Genomic DNA, 18,800 nt, shown 5'->3' with positions numbered 1-18,800 from the left:
CTATTCATATTTTAATGTGGATCGATTACATCAGTTTCCTTTCTTTACTCCTGGCTGATCCTCCTTGGAAATAACTGAAATTAGAGAAGGGAAGTAGCCTGTGTTAACTTTTGAGCACAGGACCTTTTGTTGTATTTGGGCCGTTGAATGTGCAGTGAAGCACATGACAGCTTTGACTGAGACCATGCAGAAGTTAGAAGGGGGAAAGGTAAAGATGAAAGTTCATGTTAAGAGAGCTTTAAGGACAATAAAAAATGGTCTTTCCTTATCATTTTTCTTGTAGCTTTGTCCTTTTTCCTTTTACTATAGGCTTTATTGTTAACTTTATTGTTTGAGAACCTTGTGTACTTTCCTGTCCAGCTTACTCTACCCAGTTACTAGTTGAGATGTATGATACAAGTATGGCTCACTTTGTCTACATATCTTCTCCTTGATTTTTTTCACGTCATGTGGTTCGGAGAACTTTTCACCTGGCACATACAGCAGCCTCATTCCTTTTAATGACTGTGCGTAGTCCATTATATGGTTGAGTCATAATTAATTGAACAAGTTTTCTATCAGTGGATGCTTAGGTTGTTTCCAGTCTTTTCCCATTAAAGGGTTGCACCAGACATCCTTGTACATACATCCTTAGTTAATTTTGATGAATTACTTTATAGGATTGTGTGTATTCTTAGCAGTGAGGTTGCTGGGTCAAGGGTTGTATGCAGTTTTCATTTTGGTATTTCCAAGGCTTGCTTTAAACCCTTGTCAGAGCTGTGTTCCCTGATACTGAAATCTGTATCTTAGTATTTTCTGGTATTTCAGGGAAGCTGTCTCAAAACAGTTTCTCGGCTAGCCAATAACTCAGAATGTATGGCTTAATTTGGGGTCATAGGAATAAGAAACCATATGTAAAAAAGGAAGAGAGATTCCTTTTTCTGTGTCTATGGCCTGTTTTCAAGCAAATTTTTGAAGAGGTCATATTTGTCTTCCATTTAGTCTTTCCACTTCCTTTTCCATTTACTCCCTCTATATTGAGGTGTGGTATCTTCCTGTTCCAAGTTCCTCACCCTGTCACCTAATGTAAGCCTACCTTTTTTCCAAAATAGTCTCTATCCCCAAAGTACTTTGACTTCCTCAGTACTTACTGTTTTAGCCTCATGTTAGGGATAAGGTTGTTAAAAAATTATATTTTAATATTTGTTTTCATGTGTACATTTCATGTTAACAGTATTTTAGGGGTATAGTTTTAAATAGGATGCATATAATTGGGATATGCTCAATTTTTTTTTTTTTTTTTTTTTTAAGATTCCATCCATTCATTTGACAGAGAGGGAGACAGCCAGCGAGAGAGGGAACACAAGCAGGGGGAGTGGGAGAGGAAGAAGCAGGCTCATAGCGGAGGAGCCTGATGTGGGGCTCGATCCCAGAACGCCGGGATCACGCCCTGAGCCGAAGGCAGATGCTTAACCGCTGTGCCATCCAGGCGCCCCAGAGATATGCTCAATTTTTAAAAAGTGATGAGGTGCATGATAAAAAACAGTGGAGTTGGGGACCATTGCCTTAGGGAAATGTAGACCTTGTGTCAGGTTAACAAGTTAGCTTCAACTTCGGCTACTTTTTCTTTAAACTGAATTCTGTCGTAGGTGAGTTTCTTTAAGTTGATCTTTTAATGACTACTTCTACATTTCCCATGTTCTTTAAAAGCTCCCCAGTTTTTTGTGTTTTGTTTTTAATAACGATGTGACAGTAGCAGCTGTAGCAGCAATGAAGAATTGCAATAAAGAGTGGCTTTGTGTATACATAATTCCCTTTTAAAATAGGGGCTTTCCACATTCTTCAAGAATACAGTAGATTAGAAGAATATAATTGATTTGGTATGAACCTCCAAAGAAATGGCCAGAATAAGCAAATTTTAGCCAAGATTTCAGGTTTCATTTACTTGTGCGATAGTTTATTTTCTAAGAAATGTGATAAATAGAATATTAGAAGAGAACAGTTATTTGGTTATTTATTTAAAATTTTTGTCCTATAGATTTTTTAAAAAAGATTTTATTTATTTATTAGAGGGAGAGAGAGAGTGCGTAAGCAAGCAGGAGCAGGGGGAGGGGCAGACGGAGAAGCAGACTCTGCTAAGCAGGGACCCAGACATGGGGCTTGACCCAAGTTTGCTACTTAAAGATTTTAAAAAGTAAAATCAGATTCTGGGTCCTTTGCTTCATGTATTCTAGACTGATAATACCTGGTACCAGGGAGGATAAGATTAGCAAGTGTGATTTATATTTTTTGTGTTTTTTAACTTTGCTGTTTATGTGTTTTTTTGAGCTGTTCATTTAAGTACAAGTTTCTCAGTAAATGATAACCTTAGTAAATGAAAGAGTATTTAAATTTCAGTAGTGTGTTTGAATGTAACTGATCATTTATTTTACCTCTGAAAGCTATGATCAAGGTAGTAACCATTACCTACCTGATTGATTCAGGAAAGAGGTAATCAAACTGAAACATAGTTAATGCATTTACTACTTGTGGACCGTTCCCTTTGGGTAGGGTATGTGTGTTAATTTTACACAGTCTGACAGTAGAAATCGATTTTGAAAAACAAACTTTGTACCAGTGATTTCTCCCTCTTTGGATGAAATTTCTTTGGATTTCATGATTGTTATGTTAGTTCCTAGAGTAACACAGTGAAATTTGAATTTATAACAACCAAAGTTAGAAGGGCAGATTAAATATTGCCTGTCTTTTCTATAATAATGGAGTAAATAAGGTAATGTAATTATTTGATAGTGTGTAGTTCTTATGACCCATTAAATTTAATCATGTGCTATTAAGATATTAGTAACAGAAGTTTCACTTTTATTTCATTTTAACAAATTTAAAACTGTGTAAAATATAAAATTTTATTACAGTAAGTTTTCAAATTAGAGATAAATATAAATATGGAAAAAACTTATGACAATTTTACCACCCAGTGGTAATGTTAGTATTGTTAGCATTTTAGAAATCTGTGTACATTCAAACACACACACATTTCCATTAATATATTGGAATATTCCCTTACATTTTCAAATATTTTTCAAGAATATTTTTATTTCTGTATACATTCTTTTTTGAGCTTCAACAGACTTAACTTTTTATTAAAGTATAATAACTGACAGAAACATACACATATTACAGATGTACAACTTGAAAATTTTACAGAGTACACCTGTGCAGTCAGCATTCAACTCAATAAAAAATATTGCCAGCACCCAGACACCCCCCCCATTTCCTACCTGCAATCAGCAACCCCCCCAAAGGTAGCCATTATTCTGATTTTATTTTTAAGAAAAACTGTGAGATATAATTTACATATAATAAAATCCACCCATTTTCAGTGTTCAGTTCAGGGATTTTTAGTAAATTTACTGAGTGTACGGTCGTCGTATGGTTTAAAAATGTGTGAATATATTTTAACTAGTTTCGTTTTGTGGAATACATAGTGTATTTCCATTTTTTTGCCAATGTAAACATTACTATAGTGACTTTTCATATATAACTTTCTATGCATTTTGTTTCACTGGGATAGGTTTCTTAAAGTATAATCACCAGTTCAAAGAATATGTGCATTTTTATGGCTTTTGATACATAGTACCAGATTACTTTTGAAAATAATCGAGCTAATTTATTTTCCTCCTGTTAGTAAATGTCTTTCTTTCTTTCTTTCTTTTTTTTTTTTTAACCTACCTCAGCATTGGAATTTTTTTTTTTTAAGAGTCATACCAGTTTGGTGGATGAAATATGGTAGCTCTGTTTTAATTCTCATTTCTTTGATTACTACTGTAAGTGGCTATTATTTTATATATTTTATGTATATAGTGATTTGCCTGATAGTGGTTTGTCAATTTATTTCTTAATGAATGCACCTTTTTTATTTTTAAGACATTTTAATATATTAAAAGATACAAATCCTTTGTTACAAATAGTTTCCCCTGGTTTGCTTTATGTCATACTCATTTTTCATAATGAAATAGGTTAAGATTTTATGCCTTAATATCAAAAATGAAAATTTGTATTTTACTCTACCAACCTTTGGAAACTTATCTTCGTAATTTTTAAATTGGAGATGATAATGAATTACATGAATAAAATTTTTCTGTTAAAGCGTGTACCTTTCATAATTGAAATTTTAAAAAGTATCAAGTAGACATATAAAACTAATTTATTATGCTTTGTTGCCAAACTTGGTCTTTCTAGGCAGTTATACTTAAGCATGAACATTGACGACAAACTGGAAGGATTATTTCTTAAATGTGGCGGCATAGACGAAATGCAGTCTTCCAGGGCAATGGTTGTAATGGGTGGAGTGTCTGGCCAGTCTACCGTGTCTGGGGAACTGCAGGAGTCGGTACTTCAAGACCGGAGTATGCCTCACCAGGAGATCCTTGCTGCAGATGAAGTGTTACAAGAAAGTGAAATGAGACAACAGGATATGATATCACATGATGAACTCATGGTCCATGAGGAGACAGTAAAAAATGATGAAGAGCAGATGGAAACACATGAAAGACTTCCTCAAGGACTACAGTATGCACTTAATGTCCCTGTAAGTAATTCCTTTATAAGATTAATATAACTTATAGTTAGAAATATAATTAATTTTGTGTTAAGTAATTCTTCAAGTCATTGAGGAAATTTCAGAAAATGTTTAAAGGCTTAATAGTTCAAATGGGTATTCTTGAATAGATATGCTAAATGTTGACAAATTATATTTGAAAAAGCAAAATTAAGTTTTTGTATTATATACATTTTAGAAACTTACCTTTTCCAGGATAAAATTTATTTCTCTGTCAGGATTACTGTGTATTAAATTTTAAGTGCTTAAATTTTAAAGATTTTTGTTTTAACTTCTGGGTTTCCTTGAAGAGTAGAAAGATTGAATCCTGAGCATGACTAGAAAAAGATCAGACACTTGAAGGTATTTCCCTTCAAGTACTGTAACTTGGCAATTCCTGTCTGTATTTTTTTCATTATCTTTTTAAAAGGTGTATCAGCTCTTTAGTTTTTCCCATTATCTTAGCTGTCATGGTTTAATCACGTAAAGTATTCTTTTGTAGGCACCCGTAACTTTTCTGCCTTATGTTTTTATTTTTACCTGATGACCAGCAAAATCATAACCATAATGTAATCCTTTTCTATTCTTTCTGTGATATTAAACCTGGATTTCTTTCAGTGTATCTAATATACTGTGCTTTTTCTTTTGCTTCAGAACTTTCATACATCCTGCTTATAGTATTCCCTTCAGCCATACCCCATCCCTGTTTTTTTAATCTAGTTAGTGATTCATCATTCTCAGCCTTCCCCTTCTGTTTAGTCCAGGTTGAGTTCCTACAATAGGAACTTGTGGTTACTTGTTCAGTGTCTGTCTCTCTGATTGTAGGCTCTTTGAGAGCATGAATTTTGTCTTATGTTCCATTGTATCCCAGGGGTTGGCACATCGTGTGAATGAATGAATAATAGTTATAGTTGTGTTCTAATACATGAGCTGACCAGCTTTTACCTAGCCTGTTGCAATAGCCTTATCTTTTTTTAGCCTGTTCATGTGATGGATTATATTAATTGATTTTTGAATGGTGAACCACCCTTATATACCTGTAATACAGCCCGCTCGGTTGTGGTGTATAATTCTTATAATATATTGTTGGATTCAGTTTGCCAATAAGTTGTTGAGGACTTTTGTATCTATGTTCATGGTATATATTGGTCTGGTTTTCTTGTAATACCTTCATATCTGATTTTGATATTAGAGTAATCCTGGTCTCATAGAATGATCTAGGAGTATTCCTCTCTTCTGACTTCTGGAAGAGATTGTAGAGAACTGGTATAATTTCTTCCATAAATGTATGATAAAATTGACCAGTGAGTACATTTGGCCTGGTACTTTATTTTTTGGAAGGTTATTAATTACTGACTCAAGTTCTTTAATCGATGTAGGCCTGTTCAGATTGTTTATTTCTTTTGTATGAGTTTTTACAGATTGTGTCTTTTAAGGAGTTGGTCCCGTTTCATCTAGATTATCAAATTTGTGGGCCTAAAGTTGTTCATAATATTCCTTTATTATCCTTTTAATTGTTGTTAATTGTCCATTGTTGTTCAGCAGGTTTCTAGAACTGTTCCGTCTTTCAAAACTGAATCTCTATACCTATTGAACAACTATTCCCTGTTTTTCTCCAGACCCCAGTAGAGACTTACTGATTTTATTGCTATTTTAAGAGTCAGCTCTTGATTTTTCTCTGTTGATTTCTAGTTTTCAATTTCACTGATTTCTGTTCTAATTTTTATGATTTCTTATGTTATTTTGGAATAATTTGCTCTTGTTTTCTAGTTTTCTTTTCTTTTTTTTTTTTTTTAAGATTTTATTTATTTATTTGACAGAGACAGCAAGCGAGAGAGGGAACACAAGCAGGGGGAGTGGGAGAGGAAGAAGCAGGCCCCCAGCAGAGGAGCCTGATGTGGAGCTCCATCCCAGAACGCTGGGATCACGCCCTGAGCCGAAGGCAGACGCTTAAGGACTGAGCCACCCAGGCGCCCTTTGTTTTCTAGTTTTCTAAGGGGGAAGATTAGATGATTAATTTTAGATCTTCTTTTCTAATATATGCATTCAATGCTATAAATTTCCTTCTAAGTGCTACTTTTACTGTATCCCACAAATTTTGATAAATAATAGTTTTATTTTCATTTAATTCAGTGTATCTTTTAATTTCTCCTCAGATTTCTTCTTTGATCCACATATTACTTGGAAGTGTGTTGTTTAATGTCCCAAGTGTTTGGGGATTTTGCAGCTATTTTTCTGTTACTAGTTTCCAGAATAATCCTCTTGTGGTCTGAGAGCATATATCGTATAATTTCTGTTTTTTCACATTTGTTAAGGTGTGTTTCATGGCTCTGAAAGTGGTCTATGAGTGCTGCATGTGAGCTGGAGAAGATTGTGTGTTTTCCTGTTGATGGATGAAGTGGTCTATAGATTGTATTAGCCTTTTTAATAGGACTGACTGTCCTATAAATATAGATTGACTGGTCCAATCTATATTTCATGTAGTTTCCATAGTGATCTTTCTGAATGAGATTTATATTTCTCACTCCTCTATGAAAACTTCTTCAGAGGTTCCTGTTGCTAAACAGCTAAAATATAGCCTATTGCAGAGGCAGAAAGAGCCTGCATAGTCATAGTCAGATCTCTTCTAACAACCGCTTAGACAGTAGCTCAACAGCTTCTCTCCCCCGTTCATACTTTAAGCATATTAAATTACTTTAGTTGCCCAGCTCCACTGTGATTTTTTTCTATCATTACTTCTGTATATGTTGTATATGCTTGTAATATTCTTTGATTGGCAATCTGCTGGTTTTTACTTCTCAGCTGAAAAGATTTCTCTTATTTGATTTTCACTATGATAACTAACATTTTGCATTTCTTTGCTTACAAGACTATAAGGTCCCTTTTCCGGGTCCTGCCTTCTACCTTTGTGTTCTCAATACTTGGCCTATAGTAGGCAGTCAAATATTTTTTGAGTGAAAAAACGTTCGTGCATGTGCGTGTGTATATATATATATATTTTTTTTTTTAATTGAGGAAAAGTTTGATATAAATGCTCTCAGATGCTAAGTTTAAAGTTCAGAGTTTGGACAACTGCATAGACTTGTATAACCCACAACCCATCAAGATACAGAATATTTCTGTCATCCTAGGAGGTTTCTGTGTGTTTCTTCCTGATCAATCCCCTTGAGAACTTGATGTAAATAGAATCATGTAACTCTTGTGTCTGGCTTCTTTTGCTCAGCACAGTGTTTTTGGTTTATCCATATTGGTTGATTGTATCTGTAACTAGTTCATTCCTTTTTATTGTTGATTAATATTCTATTGTGTTATTGTCCTAAAATTTGTTTATTCATTTCCCCTCTTATGGTCATGTTATCTTCAGTTTTCAACCTTTATGGATAAACCTGCTATGAGCTATGAACATTGTTGTACAAGTCTTTTTTCACTTCTTTTGGGTACTTCTTTATGTAAGTTAAGCTATTTCTCTTGGGTTTTCATTTTATTTGATTGAGCTAGTGTCTGTCTTTGCGTCAGTATTACAGTGTCTTGATTGCTGAATCTTGTTTAGTAAATCTTGAAGTCAGGTAGTATGGTCTTCTTATTTTGTTATTTTTCTTGAAAGACTGTTGTGACCATTTGAGGTTTTTTGTATTTTCATATAAAATACAGAATCAGCCTTTCAGTTTCTATAACAAGAACCAGCTGGGTTTTTATTGGGATTACATTGATTCTACATATTGACTTGATAGAAATCAACACCTAAACAATAGTGCCTTCCAATCCATGAACATGGTATATTGCTATGTTTGTGTAGGTTTTCTACAGTTTATCTTAGCTTTGTTCTTTTTGGTGTAGAGTTATTGGAAATATCTTGTTAAATTTATCCCTAAGTGCTTCGTGTTTTGTATGCAATTGTAAATGGTATTTTGAAAAATTTCAATGCTTAATTAATTGTTCATGACTAGTATTTAGAAATGTAGTTGGTTCTTTTTATATTGACCATGTATCCTGTGACTGTTATATGTACATGTAAGTTCTAGTAGTTTTTTTGTTGATTCCTTAAGTTTATTCACATATTGTCTGATCATATCGTTCATGCATTTTACATTTTCCTTTCCAGTATATAACCCTCCCCCTGCTGCTGCCCCGCAGTATATATCTCTTCTTTTTCTTGTCTTAACTGTATTGACTGGGGCCTACAGTACAATGATGAATAGAGGTGGTAAGAGTAGACATCTTTACCTTGTTCCTGATCTTTAGGGGACTGCATTTAGTTTTTCACTATAAAGAATTACTTTAGCTGTAGATGTTTTACAGATGATCTTTATTATGGTGAAGAAATTTTCTCTAGTTCGCTGAGACTTTTTTAAATAAATGAATTTGTACTTTCAAATCCTTTTTCTATGTCTATTAAGTGATCATGATTTTTTTCTCCTTATTAGTATGGTGAATGATGTTGATTGATTTTCAAGTATTAAACCATGCTTTTATTCCTGGGATAAACTGCACTTGTTCATGATGTGTCATCCTTTCTATACATCGCTGGATTCAGTTTACTAACTTTTTAAAATTTTTAAGTGTATATTTATGAGGGATATTAGTTTTCTTACAATATCTGTTTTAGGTGTACTGGCCTCATAAATGGGTTAAGAAGTATTTCCTACTGCATTTTCTGAGCGTTTGTGTAAGGTTTGTACACCTCTACTTACATATTTGATAGGCTTCGCTACTAAAGCTAATCTGGGACAGAATTTTCGTTGTGAGAAGTTTTAAATTCCAAGTTCAATTTTAAAACATATTTACAGTTTCTCAGATTTTAAAATTTTTTTCTTGAATCCATTTTGGTAAGTTATATTTTTCAAGGAATTTGTCCATTTCTTCTTATTTAATTGAACAGAATTTTTCATAGTTTTTAAATTTCTTTTATTGTTTAAGGATCTATAATGATTTTTTTCTTTCTCATTTCTGATAGTGGTAGTTTGTCCTTTTCTTGATTAGTCTGGATAGAGGATTATCAATTTTATTGGTCTCTTCAAAGAATCAGGTTTTGATTTTATTGTTACTGTTATGCATTTCAACTTTAACTCATCTTTATTATTTCCTTATTTCCTTCCTTCTACTTACTTTGTTTTTAATTTGCTCTTCTTTTCCTAGCTTTTAAAGTGGGAGGCTAGATGACTGTTTCAGGCTATTCTTCATTTTTGATATAAGCATTTGGAGCTGTAAACTTCTCTTAACTTCCTTTGTGATTTCATTTTGACCCATGAATTAATTAGAAGTTTTTTGCTTAACTTCTAATGTTTCGAAGTTTTCCAGGTATCTTTTTGTCACTGATGCTTAACTACTGTGGTCAGAGAATGTACAGTGTAAGATTTCAGTCTTTAAATTCATTGATACTTGTTTTACGGTTCAGTATATGGTTAGTTGGTCAGTGTTTTATATATTCTCTTGAAAAGAATGTGTATTTTGGAAGTTACGGAGTGGGTTATTTTATAAATGTCAGTTAGGTCAAGTTGGCCTGGTTATGGTCTTTCACACTTTGTTGTTAAGTTTTTATTTTAATTCCAGTTAGTTAACTAACATAGTTAATATTAGTTTTGGTTATATGGTATAGTGATTCAGCAATTTCATACATCACCTGGTGCTCATTAAAGTATACTCCTAAATCCCCATAATTTATTTAACCCGTTCTTCTACCCCTCTGCCCTCTGGTAACCATCTATAATTAAGAGTCTGTTTCTTGATTTGTCTCCTTTTTTCCCCCTTTGCTCATTTGTTTTGTGTCTTTAATTCCACATATGAGTGAAATCATATGATGTTTGTCTTTCTCTGAGTTATTTTGCTTAGCATTATACTCTTCGGAATCATCCATTTGTTGCAAACAGCAAGATTTCATTGTTTTTTATGGCTGAATCGTATTCCATCATGTATGTATGCTACATCTTCTTTATCCACTCATCAATTGATGGACATTTATGGGCTGCATCCGTATATCGGCTATTGTAAATAATGCTGCAACAAACATAGGAGGGCATATATCCCTTTGAATTAGTGCTTTTATATTCTTCAGGTAAATACCCAGTAGTGTGATTGCTGGATCATAGGGTAGTTCTATTTTTAACTTTTTGAGGAACTTCCGTACTGTTTTCCACAGTGGTTATACCAGTTTGCATTCCCACCACTAGTTCATGAGTGTTCCTTTTCCTCCACATCCTCCCCAGCACCTGTTGTTCCTTGAGTTGTTGGTTTTAGCCATTCTGATCGGTATGAGGTGTAGTAACTTATTGTAATTTTGATTTGTATTTCCTTTGTGGTAAGTGATGCTGAATATCTTTTCATGTGTCTCTTGGCCATCTGTATGTCTTTGGAGAAATGTCTGTTCATGTCTTCTGCCCATTTTTTGATTGGATTATTTGTTTTTTCAGTATTGAGTTTTATAAGTTCTTTATATATTTTGGATTGATCTTCAACACTTACATCCTTTACTGATCTACTTGTCTTCCAACAGTTAAAATTTCTTTGTAAAAAGATCCAGCTGAAAACCACATATTGCATTAATTGACACGTCTCTTTAGTTTGTGTTAGTTCCTCACTTTAAAATTTTATGATCATAATACTTGAAGATTATCAACCATTTATTTTTGTAGAATGTTTCTCAATTTATCTGATTTTTCCTCTTAATGGTACTTAAGTTACTATCTTTGAGAGGGTTATCACAAAAAGTGATGCTGTGTCTTCTCTGCATTGCACTCTGATAGGTGGCTCATGATTTCTTTTTGCCCCATTCTGATGGTTCACTTTGATAAGTTGATTAAGGTGATGTCTGGCAGGTTTTGTCACTGTAAAGTTAATCTCATTCCTCACTACACTTTTTAATTTATTTACTTATATGAGTATGGGCTTGGGAGTTTTATTAACTGGGTTAAAATCTACTACTATGATTGTTTTAATGCTTGATTTAAGATTTGGCCAATTGGATCCTCTTCATGCTGACTTCTGTGTTCTTTTGGCATGTCCCATCAAACTTTTTAGCACATCCTTGGCTTCTGTCACAAGATGTTTTAGGCCTATCTTGTGTGTTTCCTGCCTCACCCCTGGAATCAGCCATTTCTCTAAGGAGCCCTAGTTCATTTTAGTGGAGAATGGCGTTTAGAAGGCAAGATCTGGGTGCCTAATGTACTGCTCATTGCTGTTGACGTATAGCTGCTTCCAGGCCTGTCAGTGGACAAACCCAGAGAATATACATATGTATATAATTACATACATTTATATGTATATATGTACACCTACTTCTATCTATAATTATCTCCATATCTATCTATGTAATATGATCCACGTCCTCAGAAGTAAGAAAACTTAAGTTACCAGGCCTTTTATCCTTTTTAGATTGTGTGCTAAAAATTTTTAAAAATACATATTGAGCATATTAATGATTTTCTTCTTTTATTTGCTCATTCATTTGGAAGCCACACAGAACTTTATTTCATATTGACTTCTTTTGTTAACTAAAAACTAAAGTTGAGTTTTGAGTTTTCTTAGATTGTTAATAAGAGTTTAGGTTCTATAGCCTATGTCAACTCTCTAGTGTTTTGTGACAGTTGAAGTAAAAGTTCTTCATTTGTGATAACTGCTAATTTTCAGAGTTTATCTTAACCTTATTCTAAATCAGGCACCCAAACTCAATGGCCCTACATTTTCAGCAGCAATCTCCAGGCCACCTTTTGAATGTCTACAATTTACTCATTAGAACTTTGTTTTCTAATGTGTTAGAAACTTGAATTAAAATGAGATAAAATTTTTCAGTTCTTAAGTCTCATTAGCCACATTTTAGGTGCTCAGTAGCCACATGTGGTTAGTGGCTTCTGTTTTGGACAGCCAAGAGAACATTTCTAACATTGCAGAAAGTTTTATTGGAAACACTGTGCTAGAAAGCTTCTTAACTCAGAAACTAAATTTATTTTAGAAATGTAAAAAACGGATCTGGTTTATTTTTTTAATTCTTATATTCATTGAGTAGGGATTGAGAAATCATAACTCTCTATGGTCTTTATTTTTCCAGTTTGATGGCAAGCATGTTGAAGAGTAAAAACATGTTTGTGTTGACAAATTGGAGCAAATTGTAATTCGTAATGATATATGCCACATTTGTTTTTTAGAAAACTGTTGGATGGTATCACTTGAGCAAAAGGATTTTGTAAATTAGGAACTATAAAAAAATCATGTTCTAGTCATATAATGATATAATAGAATGTAAAATTTCAGGTATTTATAACTCCTGAAAAAATATACTCCAGCATTTGTGTAGCATTTTATTTTAGTCATGAATTTGTATGCTATAAAACAGCATGAACAAAATTGTAGGAATACTTTCATGCATTTCCTATTTATGATTATTTTTGTTTAATGGCCTAGGAAGCTCAAAATGTGTTTGGCCATTGGCATTAGACCTTTGGTTTTTTAGTTTTTAAATTTCCTTAAATCCTGTTACTAATTTAAGGAGGGCTGTATAGATATTTTCACATATGCCTCTTGCTCTAGTCAGTAAAAACCTAACATGCTGATGCTAGCAATTTTAGTATATTTCTTGTAACATTTTCCCTCTTATTAAAAAAGAAAAGAAAAGAAAAAAATCAACCCTAACCCATTTCAGTGGTTTTAAGATTTTTTTTTATTTTTGCCACATATTTTGTACTCTGGTTTAATTCCAGAATTGGATTGCATTTATTGGTGACAAATGCTCTTTCACAAGCATCCTGGAAGGTGACAGATCTGTTTGCTGTTGTATTTATTTGCTTAAATAGTCATTGGTAGGATATGTTTCTTCTCTTTTTGGCTAACACCCAACTTCTTATCCCCATTACATTGTATACCTTTTTTTAAACAGTTATTTATTACTTGTAGCCAATTGTTATTACCATTACATTTCTTTTAGAGTTCATCTGAGGGATTTAGAAGTTTTTTTATGTTCATTGGCTGTTGGGGTCCTTGTCTTTTGAGGTGATTGCATTGATTATTATTGGGGCTCTATGTTTTAAGAGGTGTTTTTATTCTTCCCATTCAAGTACTTTTTACTTCAGCATACTCTGGATATCTTTTTCGGAAATAGATTCATTAATTGAGCTTATTTTAAGGAGAAGAGATGATAATTTATATCAACTCAAGTTTTTTTCTTTAAACAAGATTTTATTCACATGCCATATAGATCTTAGAAAGTGCCATATTTGATAGGAATCAATATGTGAGCAGAAAACCTGGCGTTAAGTAATCGTGCTTTATAGTTTCTCCTGGTGTGATTCATACTACTGCTTATTTATTATTTCAACTTACTTGATAAGCAGATGAGTCAAGGTATCTCTTAAGAGATTGTTTTAGGGTACCTGGGTGGCTCAGTTGGTTAAGCATCTGCTCAGGTCATGATCCCAGGGTTTTGGGATTGAGTCCCGCATTGGGCTCCCTGCCCATCCGGGAGTCTGCATCTCCCTCCCCTCCCTCCCCCACCCCCACTAGTGCTCGCTCTCTCTCAAGTAAATAAGTAAATTCTTAAAAAAAAAAAAAAGATTGTCATAGGGAGCTAACCCACAATGATCTATTTTTTAGTATCCTTCCACGCTCTTAGAGTTGTTTGATTTAATTTTGTTTTCCCTTTATGTGGACATAAATTATTAGTAGTAGATTTCTTTCTAGATGACTTTAATAACATAGCCAGTCTCCTAACACCTTTAATATAGTTCTGTCTGTTCGTTGATGTTTACAGTTGATCTGGAATTGTGAGACAGTGGTACTGAATGAGCGTTATACTGTCTTACTTAGGACAATAGTACACAAATTGAAAATCATTATGGACAAGGCTATAGAGTCAGCCTAGCTAGATCAGTCTCAGAGATACCTACTTTGTTTTTTTCTTAATGGTATGGTCTAGGTTATTATAAACGATTGCATAGTCATAAAGATTAAAGTAGTTTAGAACAAAGTAAAAGGTAAAAATTGTTTCCACCACGTACCGACTTTAATTCCCAAAAGATACCTACTAATATTGATAGCCTTCTGGAAATTTTTAATTTATTAACAAATATGCAGAGTGTGTAATATGTATTTATTTCTATATAATATGGTTTTAAAATCTATATCTTATGAAAACATGCATATATTTTGTTTTACATAGATGATGCTATTTATATGCTTTTTGAAATTAGCTATGTTCATTTAAAACACATCCTATAGAAATACTGTAATTACGTATAAAACTTATTTTAATAATTGATTAAATTGTGTGCTTTATTTAAGGCAATATTGATGGATATTTATGTTACTACTAGATTTGTTTGAATGAAGTAATAATGGTGAAAGGATCATGCTTATAGATAGATATAGACATAGATGCCTATATATACAAGCATGTTTCTTGTAATTTTATCTATATGTACCTGCACATTGATAACACTCTTTCTCGAGGTGTATGTCTTTTATTGAAATATAACATTTATACAGAAAAGTGCAGAAATTATAAATGAGGAATTTTCTCAGAAGTGAACATAGTTGAGTAACCACTGCTTAGATCAAGACATAGAACATTACTAGCATCTCAGAGGCCCTCCTCATCTTCTGTCTATCTTAGTCACAGCCCTTTTCTATTCCTGAAGATAACCACTACATAACACTTCTAGCATGGCCTAGTGGTTTTACCTGATTTTGTACTAATTATAAATAGAATCATGCACTCTGTAGTATCTGATTTCTTTGGTTCAGATTGTGAGGTGTATCCACATTGTTGCATGTAATAGTTTATTCTTATTTCTGTATAAGCATCAGTTGTGTGAAGATATCAAAATTTATCCATTGTAGTATAATAGACATTTAGATTGTTCAAGATGTGGGCTGTTATGAAAAGTGCTGATGTGAATATTCTTGGATGTGTCTTTTGGTGTATGTTCATATTCATGTTTGTTGGTTATGTACTTAGGATTGAATTTGCTAGGTATGCATATGTTCAGCTGTAGTAGGTACTGGCAAAAGCTTTTCTAAGTGGTTTTGCCAATTTACTTTAATTGTCCATATCCTTGATGTTTGGTATTGTCAGTCCTTTTAATTTTAGCCATTTTGTTTTGGTAGTAGTCTCACAATGTGATTTTAGGTTGTTTCACTGAAAACTAACAAAATTCAGTACTGTTTCGTGCTTATTGGCGATTTGGATATTATTTTTTTGTAAGGCACATATTTATCTTTTGTCCATTTTTCTATTAGGTTTCTTTCTCTTACAGATTTATAGTAGTTCTTTATCTGTTCGTTGGATATCTATCTATCTGTCTTTCTGTATATATCTCATCTTTTCCACTCTGATTTGCCTTTTTACTCTTTTGATAAATAGAAGTTAGTGTTAAATAGCATTCAATTTATAAGTCTTTTCCTTTTGGTAAGTGTTTTGTGTATCCTATTTAAGAATTCTTTGCCTACCCCAAAGTCACAAAAATACTTCAACTTCTAGAAGCTTTATGGTTTTTCTCTCCCATTCAGATTAATAATCCATTTGGAATTGATTTTTGCTGATGATGTGAGATAGGGATCAAGGTTTATTTGATGGCTTTTTTTTTTTTCACTCACCCATAGAAATTTTTTCAGTTTCACTTTGCTGGCGTAATGTTTTAGTTCTTAGAACAACTTAGTATGTTAAGATAATGATAAACAGGTTTTTCTTTAATACTAGGGATTTATAGGGGCGCCTGGGTGGTGCAGTCGTTAAGCGTCTGCCTTCGGCTCAGGGCGTGATCCCAGCGTTCTGGGATCGAGCCCCACATCAGGCTCCTCTGCTAGGAGCCTGCTTCTTCCTCTCCCACTCCCCCTGCTTGTGTTCCCTCTCTCACTGGCTGTTTCTGTCAAATAAATAAAATAAAATCTTAAAAAAAAATACTAGGTATTTATACTAACACTGGACTTAATATCTCTTTAATATTATAAAGTAACACAAAGTTGTTGAGGAAATGTAAAAATTCTTAAACTCTGAAGAAGATAGCAAAAAATTGCTGTAATCACTACTAACATTTGGTTGTTAGCATTTTAGTGTTTCCTTTTTGTTTGTTTTTCTGTGTGTGTATTTGTGTTTGTATAAAATTTGCTGCATATGTATTTGTGTGTTTGTATAAAATTGCAAAATATACTTATCTACGTAATTATATATTTACTACTCAAACCATGAGCATTTCATTATGTCATTAATATTATCCAAAACTAAGATTTTTTTATAACTGTATAATGTCAAATAGCTGTGTTGTAATTTATCTCAGTCTTTATTACTGGATACTTGGACTGTTTACACTTTTGTTTTTACTACCATAAAGAATGTTATGTTATATGTAGACATTGTTGCCATGTGAGATTATTTCTTCAGGATAGATTTCTTAAGACTCCTGATATATCCTGGTCAATTTATAGTCCATGAAAGTTGACCAATTAGTCTTCCTCTAGTAGCATACGAGATTTCCCACTTAATATCTTTATAAATAATCTAGAGTAGGAACTGGGAAATATAATTTCTCTATTTGTATATGATGTTGAGGGAAATAAAAACAACTGGACTTGGTCTTTGGTTGGCAGTGGAGAAGAAAATTAAAAGATTTTTAAACAGGAGACTGAGGTAATATAGCATGTTGAAAGGGAGAGAATTTGGAAGGAGGTTCTGATGTGAAGCACTGACTGAGATAATAGGATGTCTGAGTGGAGATGTTCTGTAGAAATTGGTAACATCTGTAATTGTATGATAATTAATAACCATAAATATTTGTTTAGAACTTGAAAGTTTTCAAGGTTCTCTTGATGTAATCTCATTTGATTTTCTGTTGTGTATAAGCTGGATATTATTACTACCACGATTAAGAGATGTGAAGAAATGATTATGATCATTAGTGGCATCAAGAATCTGTCTACTGTCAACTGTATTATAGCTCATGCTTTACATATATAATCTCTTATAAGTCTGCAGGAATTCTGTGAGGCTTATTTCCTCCATTTTATAGGTGAAGAAAGTTCCAAATGACTAAATTTTAGTTCAGCCTCACACAGCTATTAACTTTTTTTTGGAATTAGCTTGTATTTCCTTTGCCTCTCCACCTTCGTTTTTTGTGTTTTTCCATACTACTGGAAGCCAAGTTTAGCCAGATAGTAATTGGAAGAGGTAGGATTGAAACTCAAGTATTACGCTTCACCTAAATATTGATGACGTTTTGCCCACTGTATTATTTATTCATTTATTTTTTAAAGATTTTATTTACTTATTAGCTTGTCAGAGAGAGAGAGCACAAGCAGTGGGAGTGGCAGGCAGAGAAGGCAGAGCGAGAGAAGCAGGCTCCCCGCTGAGCAAGGAACCCAATGTGGGACTTGATCCCAGAACCCTGGGATCCTGACCTGAGCTGAGGGGAGATGCTTAACCGACTCAGGCACCAGGTGTCTCTCACTTTGTTATTTTAAAAATTATTTTCTCTCCCTTTCATAGTAGCCATTCTAGAACCACTAGAAATTTTTTCCCATGTTCCGGCAGTAAGCAAACTGTAGTTCGTATTTGGAAAAATAAAATGTTCATATAAAAATTATTTTAAAATAAGTTTTAATAATTCAGATTTATTAAGAAGCTATTACAGTAATGGAAATAACAGTGGACTAAAAGAGACAAGATCTTGGTTTAAGTCCTAGTGTTGAAATATGATAGCTTGGGTAAGACACTTCCCTGAAGTTTTAGTTTCCTTATTGGTAACATGAAGGTAATAATTAATTCACAGATCATAACAGTTAAGATTTCAGTTGCTAGATTTGGAAGACTTGGGTTTAAATTTTGATTTTGCTTCTTAATTAATGGGATTTTAGACAAGTAACTTAACCTTTCTGGGCCTTAGTTTTCTTATTTTTAAAACGGGATGAAAATAGTGTTCCTGTGAAACTGAGATGACTTGCAATACACCATGCGGGCTCAAGAGCATGTGCTGCCTGCCTCCCCTGCCCCCGCCCCGTAGCCTCAGCACCCAGCAACCAAGGACAGTGGACAGTGCCCAGCACATAGTAGATGGTAGATGAATCTTCATCATGCCGAGGAGGAGAAACCACAAATTTATAGAAGACCATGTAAATGCTAACTATGTTTTAAAACAGCATTATTGAGGTATAATTGATACACAGAAGATCTGCACATATTTAATGTATACAATATGGTAAGTTTGGGATGCTAAGTATTTTTGTAGGTAGAAAAATCAAAATTTTA

The 18,800-nt window shown here is 33.4% G+C and overlaps 1 protein-coding gene across 4 annotated transcripts in view; it reads left to right on the top strand.

Moving 5' to 3' along the window:
* ZNF148 (zinc finger protein 148) overlaps window positions 1-18,800 on the top strand; it is a 113,703-nt gene that overhangs the window by 44,105 nt on the left and 50,798 nt on the right. For all 4 annotated transcript variants that reach the window (XM_040621355.1, XM_040621353.1, XM_040621352.1 and 1 more), the window contains one exon: window positions 4,219-4,567. In XM_040621355.1, the coding sequence (XP_040477289.1) occupies window positions 4,235-4,567 (333 nt within the window). In that variant the 5' untranslated portion in view covers window positions 4,219-4,234. The remainder of the gene's footprint in view (window positions 1-4,218; window positions 4,568-18,800) is intronic.

Source organism: Ursus maritimus, unplaced genomic scaffold, assembly GCF_017311325.1.
Source record: "Ursus maritimus isolate PB19 unplaced genomic scaffold, ASM1731132v1 scaffold_4, whole genome shotgun sequence".
NCBI lineage: Eukaryota > Metazoa > Chordata > Mammalia > Carnivora > Ursidae > Ursus > Ursus maritimus.
Note: the sequence above shows the minus strand (reverse complement) of the source record. Positions and strands in the feature narration are given on the sequence as shown.